Source organism: Leptosomus discolor, chromosome 4 (assembly GCF_034619465.1).
Source record: "Leptosomus discolor isolate bLepDis1 chromosome 4, bLepDis1.hap2, whole genome shotgun sequence".
NCBI classification, from domain to species: domain Eukaryota; kingdom Metazoa; phylum Chordata; class Aves; order Leptosomiformes; family Leptosomidae; genus Leptosomus; species Leptosomus discolor.
Window position 1 is genome coordinate 54,471,269 of NC_141394.1, and position 9,120 is coordinate 54,480,388.

Sequence of the window (9,120 nt, forward strand, 5' to 3'; positions counted from 1 at the left end):
GCTTAAGAGTTTCATTGACTGAATAAAACATTGTCCTCCTCGTATGCCAAAGCTGGGTCTTCCATGCTGTCCAGTAAAGTGTGACAGGTTTCGTATCCACGGTGTGGTAATGATGGTTCCTTGGCAACGGTGGACATCAACTGACTCCAGGTGATGTTAGTATTTTTGAAAGCATGCAAAAGAAAAATGCCAATGATGATACTACAGAATCCACTCAGGGTCCCAATGATATCACTCAGGTCCATACTACTCCATTCCTTGAACAGGATGATGGAGCATGTCACAACTGTTGTGGTGAAACATACGTAATAAATAGGTGTCACTAGGGATGTATTGAACATGTCCAATGCTTTGTTGAGATAGTTGATCTGAGTGCTGACTGACAGCACTAAGATGCCCACCAAAATGTAAACCAATGGATGTCGATAAACTGACTTCTGCTCCAGCATTTGTTTAATGGCAATGCCCAGGCCTTTCACAGATGAGACAGAGAAGGCACCAATGAGTGAGCAAATTAAAATGTAGATCAGTATATTTGTCTGGCCTCTCCTTGGAGCCACGATAAAAATCAACATGAGGACAACAACTGTTAGGAGAACAGCAAACGTAACAAACACTGAAAGAAAGAGGAAAGGGAAGAAGATTAACACGCGTGACAGAAAATACCAGCCTAAGTCCAAGTATGTACTAAAAGTTATACAGTGTCCCGAACACGTCTCTATGAACTGTAGCACATGTTCATTGCAACTGCATACAGACCTGGATCTTGCAGCTTTCTTTCCATCTCATCTAGTGAAGTGACCTCCTCCTCCTCAGGGGCATGAATAACCATGACTGTTGACCCCAAAACGCTCAGTACACAGCCCAGCTTTCCATGAATATTCAGCTTCTCATTTAAAAAATAGGATGACAGTATAGCACTGTTTGGCAAAATATAAATAAATGGTTCAGTTCCATCAGCCACACAAGACATTCAAAATCTGTGTGTGTAATATGATAGTAATTCAAAACCTCATTTGAATTTGGATATATGGGAAACCAATGAAATTTTAAGGAGTTTTGCAAGAGGGTTGGTCAGGACCCCAGAAGATCAAGTCAGGTTTTAGGGGGGGGGGGGGGGGTGTGTGTTAGGAACCCTGATCCCTCCCCTCCAGGTTGTAAAGGGTCCAAATTGCTCAAGGAATTTCTCATTACTGATTGCCTGGGTCAGGGGTATGCAGTCTCACACACCTGTAGATAGACCATACGAGCTGTTATTTTCTTCCACAAATAGTTCAAAGCACTTCATTTGCCATTAGAACCAATGCACACAAGTTTTGGAAACCATTCCACATCCCTCCATGGACTCTGCCACCCAGAAACAGTTTCTGCCTGGCTTGCCAGGACTCCCCCCAAAATGCAGAGAAGGCATGTCTCCCCTTTCAAAAAGGACTGACCCCTGGCTCTTCAAGGGCTTCCAGATTTAACTTAGGGATAATAACATGGCTCAGATGAGGACACCTCACAGGGCACACGATTAGCCAGCTAGAGCACAATCTTAGGGACAGACACAGGCTTAATGGTGTTTGGATGCACTCACAAATAGCTTTTTCAACCCACTAATCAAATTATGGTTATTTTTTCGCACAAGGGTAACAATCTCACTGACACGAAGTTCTCACAACCTCTCCATTTCATGAAAATTGGAAAGATTGCAATCCAAATCAAAGGAGGGGATGTTAAGGCTCAGGCTGTTTTGCGAAGCAGCAGCCAGGCAGCCAGTTAGTCTGCATCTACCTACACACTGACACCAGCACATCTGTAGATGACAGTTACACTGGTTTTGTTATGACAGAATAGCTGCGTAGATTACTGCAAGCATATTTAAAAAAAAAAACCCAACAAAAAATGTGGCCCAGGTTGGTTTTAAACACAATGTTTCATACAGTATACCCAGGTGTTAAAAATAAGAGTTTTACATTTAAAATACAGTAATTCCATTTTGCTAATAACTTATTTCCCAGAACATCTGTTGTAAGCATAATCCATGTATTTTTTGCTTCTGTGATAGCCATATTAACGTATGTGCTTAATTACTTCAAAATTATTTCTTCATACATTGGAAATAATGAGTGTTTGAAAGGCGTTTGTATTTCAAGACAACAAATTTTAACTGTGAATATTAAAAAAGCTAAAATTTTCTTTGCCCTCTTTCCAGAAGAAGTTGGTAAAGACCAAACAAACCCCAAATGCTTACTAAGCATGCCTTAATATGAAATTATGCTCCTATTAAAAAAAGAGATGTTTTTGAAAACATTTTAATGGGGAAATGCTGTATTTTCTTCTCAAGTTTTTTCACAACCGAAGAACAGGGTAAGACTTTAAGAAAGCTTCAGTTCTCTAGAAAGAGATAAATTACAGCCTTCTACCACTGTGCATCAGCAGTATATCTGGTATATGCTGATAAGAAATACTTTATAATATAGGTGGGAGGCTGATGAGAAAGCATATATTAGCCTTTGGAACAAGACTTGTCATTCCCTCTACCCAGAAAATTCAGTTCTAAATAAAAAAGAGATCTTTCCACCAAGGAATAAAAAGCATTTTTTTCCCATATACCGCTTTTCAGTTTTCTTATTGAAATTCTCTACTTGCAACCACAGACAGTATTTTTCCCTTAAGCAGTGAATGGTTCATTTGTCAAGATTTGCTCCCAATTTGTACTAACCTTATGAGAACACTCAGTGCTCCCAAGGGGGTGACTAAGGTTGCAGGTGCAAAGGCATAGGCAGCAAAGTTTGCCGCTTCTCCTAATCCCACTGCAGAAGAAAGAACATTTGGATCAGGCTGAGGTGTGGGGGAAGAATAAAAGGAATATCAATATAATGTTTTGTACTACAGCAAATACAAATGAAAATCTTTTTCTATGCTAAATATGCAAATTTTCATTTCAAATTTATCTAACCTCCTCTGGACATAATAAAGGCTGAAGAAAGTTAAATACTTTTGCCCTAAGTACTTCTAGAAGCTGGACAGATTAAATCCCATCACTTTTGATTGGATATTAAAAAAAAGGTTATTCTGCAAAAATCAAACAACATTTAAGAGATGGGATATCAGAATGGCTTCTGTCAAAGACATTTCTTTTAAGTGAGGGGAGCGAAAAATCAGGGTATAAATCTATTTAAAACAATCTGCTTTATGTAGCATTTACACATAGGTTGAAAGAGGTGACTTACTTGAAAGCAATCCAGCCCACCAAAGCCATTCATTCAAATAAGAATATCCACCCTGTCCTGAAAGAGGGAAAAATAATCTCATCTTAGAAGAAAGAGATTACCTTATTATAATAAACTAAACTACAGCTTCCCATTTGCCTCTAGTCATATAAAGTACTGGAAAAGCATGTTATCTGAATGCAACGTGAAGAACATTTCATTCGATTTTGACTGACATTTTAATTAAACACTTTGCTGCTTTGTGGCTTGGACTTCTGAAAAATGATATTTGACTAAAGGGAAAGTTCCAAGCAAACATAAAATGTCTATGAAGATCGTTGGTGAGCTTAAGAAATGCTTCAAAGTGCTTTCCCAGGTCAGATCCAATATATCTATACAGAGTCAGCTGCATTTTGACTCTGCTTATACTTTAAATTGAGAGAAATTAGAAAGAAAAATGCCACTGCATGCATTAATTTTTTTGACATAAAGTGTAAGTATATTGAACGTTCAGTAACATATTTGTTTCAAATAACCAAATTCTCTGGAATGGTGTATTGCGATAACACAACAAACAAAAGAAAAACTGCTATATGCTATACATTTAAATACATACAACGGGAATGATGAGATTAGTCCAGTGGGTCTTTTTCTAGCTCTTCATCTGTTGACTGATGAATGAATAATTGTGCTAACTGTAGAAACTTTTGTCATAAGTATCCTTTCTACAGCTCATTGCACTTACTTTTTAAAAAAAACAACAAACATCCCTAAACCTAACTACTATGTGAAGACTTTCCATCTCAAATGAGGTGGAAGAATGATGGAAAAAAAGAGATAGAAAGGCATTTTGAAGGGTAAGATGACTAGAGAATTTTATTTCCTATCTATCTGCTGTCAGGGAGGAATTATCACCAATTTACTAGATTTAATACCCACCGCTGCCCCCATAGCCCTAGGAAATCTGAAATCCCAGTCCCTGCAATCACAAGCAGAGAAATAATGTTATATTTTCCATCCCTAGCCAAGACAGGACTTCTGATCACTGTTACAGCGTGACAGTTTTCAACTATGGTGGTTTTAAACACATAAGCTCTGACTCGAACCTTGATTTTGCCAAGTTATAAGAGGCATTTCTGTCCCCAGCAGGAGCAGGGCGGGCACCACTGCTTACCAGCTCGGGGAACTCCTTTGTCTGCCAGTTTCAAAAGTCCTTTCTTCTTCAGTATGAAACTAGAACCAATAAAGATACTGGAACCTATCGCTAAAGCCAAGCCAATGTAGAGGTGGTATTTGCTCCCAGCAGGTGCGGAAATGCTCCGGTTTGTTTCATTGAGAGTCCCGTCCATAGAGGCGAGGAGAGAAGAGCGTGATTCAGACACATTGATGATCTGGCACCATGCTTGGCAGGAGTCACGGCAAGCAAAAGACAGCACAGCACCTGGGAGGAGAAAAAGGAGGACAAGCAATTCATGATCCAGGCACAGCTCTGGAGGAGCTCTATCCTTGCTCTGCTCACTCCTTTCCACGTCTTCCCAGAGCGCTTGTCATTTCTGATGGTGCAAATAACTCATAAAATCCACGTAACATACACAACGCTGCCCCATGTCATTACCCACCCCTGTAATTCACAGGTGTATACCTTATTTTTATATATATATACACATTTTGCACTACATTGGCTTAGTCAAGTGATTAGGCCAATACCAAGGAACGCAACACTAAAATGTTATCTCCAATGTAAAATTCAACTTGAAGCTAACCCGAAACCTCAAGAAGAAAGGGTTCTTTTGTGTTTTGCAGAGACCACACCCCCAGAATACAAACATAGAGCCAAATCCATGATTTCAGACTTTGCCTGATACAGCAAACCTGCTGTTTCTCCAGGCTTCTGCTTTTACATTTGTAACTGAGATTTGGAAATGGCAAATAAAAAAGGAGAAAGAAAAATAATCTATATAGGGAACAAACTGTTGCTGCATGTGGGCACTAATACATTTTATTAAAATTGTTCAGTGGCTACCATGTGAGCCAGATCATGCCTCACAGCAATTTTCAACTAACATCATCAACCTTCCAGCTGGAGGAAGACCACAGCCTGCAAGGGACAGTCCCCCTGGCTATCCCTGCACACAGCTGCAGAGCCAGGTGATCCTGAGCAAAGATTTAAGCTTCACACTTTCAGCCACCCAAGCCTTATCAGCATCACTATGATGACAGCCTGTGGGAATGACGTCATTGCCATCAGCCCAGATGTGGGTTTTACAGGAAGAAGAGGTATTGCATTTCGAAGAACAAAAGGAGTCATTGTTTTGCATGGGGAAGTAGGGGACAGGCAGCAATGCTGCAACAGGGCTTACAGTAGTCTAAGCTGACGCTTCACAGTTTCTCACGGTAGACTGCAGATCATGTGGATCAGAGAATAGCTTTTGAGGACAACATTTTTGGAAAGAAGGGGTTTATCATGAAGACATGTTAAAATATGAAACAGCTGATGCAGAAGTACAAAAGCTCAGTCCATTGTGGTTCATGCAAAGCACTGGATGCAACAAATAATTTTGCTTTCCGTGTTTCCCCTGTAATCAAAATGACACATGAAGGATTCATCCTGCTGAGTGGCACCATCAGTAACACACTCTCTTTTTTTTTTTTTTTTTTTTTTTTTTTTTTTTTTTTTTTTTCCCCAATAGAAAAAACCCCACTTGGAGACTTGGGAGGATGTGCTCTGTGTCTGTTCATACCTAAGCTCTGGAAATATTAATGGTCTGCCAAGGTACTTCACTGCACAATTAACAATAAGCAGCCTGGGATAATTCACCTAATACTGTTTAAGGAGGAATATTTAATATCTAAAGTATTCAAAATGGTACAAAATTTGTCAGCGTATCTTCATTTTCAGCTGACAATGCTGATACTAACAGTGAGAGATACCACCCTTTACAACTAAGGAACTAGGAGGAGTATCTGCCCCCAGTTGTTCTGTGTCATACTGTACAACAAGCACACTACAGGAAGTTACCATTTGATTTTCATGCTGTGCAATCACATTTCCTTGTTTGCCAAGAGAGTTTCTATAGAGCAGGAGCTGTTTGGTATTGCTAAGCCAGACTTCAGACAAATGGTCCCACAAGATGGGTATGTCCATATCCAACAGCTGAAGATCAAAATCTTAAAGAACTTAAATCTACATGAAATTACTTTTGCATAGTATGTATGATAGATAGTATTCTGCCATCTTATCATTACTATAAGTTGCAATTGGATAATGTAAAAGAAATGGAATTTGCATCTGTATATGAAAGTATTTTGAAGTCTTGAAGTATTAGCATAGTCTTAAAAGAAGAAAATTTTGCATATACTTAAGTTTTGACATAATTATTAAAGATTAAATTACAAAAGAAAATCACAGAGAAGTCCTTTAAGCATAAATGTTTCTCTTAGCTAACACATATCAGGGGAAGGCAAAAAAGTGGAGAGGTTGCCAGCGAATGAAACCCTTTAGCTCTCAAAAACTTTAAATGGTGCTAAACTGGACTGGTGAAGGTTGTACCACCACCACCACCACTCAACTACTACAGGCTTTATGCGAGAAGCAGCAACAGTTCTTGCCTTTAAGTAAAAGAAAGCATAAAGATAAAACCCCCTGATAAGTATGGTCTTTTAACTACTTGCAAAAGTAAACACAACTTTCTATCAGCACGTTGGGTTTTTACAGTGAAGAATATAACACCTTTCTCCCCATTTTTGTGAATGATGTACTTCCATTTATCTGGAGATGAATAGCAGGCTTATTCCCTTCCATGTGACGTGACTACTACTTTTTCTACTGACTGTGTTTTCCATTCCCCAGCAGACTTTTGACATCAAATAATGACAATTTAATCATGCCATCGGTAGTAAGTCATTCATTGACTGTCACAGGACGTTTCTCTCCTTTCTGAAATACAATCTTTGCTCACACTCACAAAAAGGTGTTGGATTTTTTGCCTGTTCCATCTGCCAGCTGAGAAGAGTCATTCTGAATGGTTGTGATCTCTGTTTTTTGTGGTGAGAAGCTTTTTCTTGTTTTAAAAACTGTCATTTGTTCCACTTGCGTTTAAAGTGGTATGTCACTCCACTGATCAAAGAACAACCTGAGAGCTGGAAAGAGGCGGTTGATACAGGAATTACTATTACTTTATTGCCCCTGTGACCAGCCTGAAGATTACCTGGAAGGACTGAGGAAGGTGACAAATCTCGGAGGCCGCCTGGCTTGCTCAGCACCCAGTTTCTGCAGCTAAGCTAGTTTCACCTCCCACTTCCAAACGTCAACAAACATGAACCTGTCAGCAGAACCCCTCCTTGCAGAAATAAACTCTCCTGGCTCTGACTCAAGGATGACAGCAACAGGAAACCAGTCTGAGTTCAAGCAGCCACTGTTGAAACTTCTAAAGTGTTCTTACGGTTCAGCTAAATCCAAAAATGTTTTCTCAAACACCTAAATATTATCTGGGTTGGGTGGATCAGCCAGCCTGGTACTACACGCTGCTTGTAGCAATTTTAATTTGCAGTCCTGCGAAAGCCTAGGACTAACGTGCCCTGTGGTTCACTAGGGACAGCCAGCTTAGCTTTTATCCTGCCACTGACGATACCGGCCCTAAGTTGTCTGGAAAACTATTTCCTTTGAATAGACGTGTAATTTGACCATTTCTATTGCACTCACAAGTCAGCTCACACCTGGCAGGAACATGAAATGCAATTGTCTGTCACCTGACAAATACCAAGCCGCTTTCACTAAGGCCTGGCTACTGGGGCCAAAAGTGGATATACCAAGGACCAACAAGGGATCGTTTCCCGGCACAGCCCCATTCAGGAAAACGCACAAAAGATGCTGAAAAGAGGGTTTAGACGCGAGCCGGCCAGGAGAGATGAAGCGCAGGAGCCTCCCCGGCGCCGGCAGCGCCACACTCCTCAGAAAACAACTTCATGACGTCACGGCGGAGCAAAGTCTTACGTGTGCAGGAGTCACGATAGCCGACCCCGAGGTGCCGGCACAGCGGCAGCGGGGGAGGGGGGGCTACAGGGGCGGCGCCCGGCACCGCGCACATACCGCGCTCTCCCCTCCGCCCATTGCCTTCCGCGCACCCCCCGCGCAGCGCCGCGTCCTCAGCGCGCCCTCCCTCGAGCGCCGCGCCCGCGCCGCGCCCCGCCGCGCAGCCCCGCGCCGCCGGACCACCCCCCCCCGCGCCCGCGCAGGCACTGACCGGTGCGGCAGGGCGGGCGGGCGGGCAGCGCCTCTCGCTGCCCCATGGCTGCGGGGCGGCCCCTCCGCGGGCTCCCTCGAGTCGCGGGCGGTGGCGGCGGCGGCGGCTCCTCCCGCCCGGGCGCGGCCCCGCGCACCTGGGCGCGCCCCGCGGGCCCGGCCTGGCAGCGGTGGCGTCCGCGCCGCGCCGGTGGGACCGTCTGGCGGGGAACGGGCGTGCGGGACTCCAGGAGTAACCCTGAACGGGTTTTGCCTCCTATAAACGGTTATAACCTCCCAGCTCTCACCCGGGGACTTCTGCGACCCCAGCTGAACACGGAGTCCAGAGGAAGGAGCTCTCCCCGGGGGCACCTCGGCTGTAGTTGTGCCTCCTGGAAGTCTCCAGAGATGTGATTTCCCTTCCCTTCGCACCTGGGAGAAGCGGGGAGCGGGTTGCACGTGCAGCCAGGTGCAGCGTGCGGTGGGCTGCCCGCGCCAGCTTTGACCACCGGCCCTGCGGGCAGGTTGGGGACCCCCTGGGCAGATTATCTCGGCTTTGCAGAGCTGGGGCAGAGCCTGGGGATGCTTACCCTGAGAAGACTGCCTGTGGTTCAATAGGCTTCAGGGTGTCGTAAGAAACCATTATCTTTATTACCCAATCAATAGTTTCAAGGTAGAAGTCTAAGACCTTGTTTTTAATGT

At 43.2% G+C, this 9,120-nt stretch overlaps 1 protein-coding gene across 1 annotated transcript; it reads right to left on the bottom strand.

Annotated features, from left to right (window-relative positions):
* Nucleotides 1-11: 11 nt before the first annotated feature.
* Nucleotides 12-8,486, bottom strand: NIPAL1 (NIPA like domain containing 1). Its single transcript, XM_086464102.1, has 6 exons — nucleotides 8,441-8,486; nucleotides 4,372-4,638; nucleotides 3,219-3,275; nucleotides 2,708-2,798; nucleotides 760-920; nucleotides 12-616 (listed from the first exon to the last, which is right to left on the bottom strand). Exons 1-6 carry the CDS (start codon nucleotides 8,484-8,486, stop codon nucleotides 12-14), a joined length of 1,227 nt encoding a protein of 408 aa, XP_086320228.1.
* Between the last annotated feature and the right edge of the window lie 634 nt (nucleotides 8,487-9,120).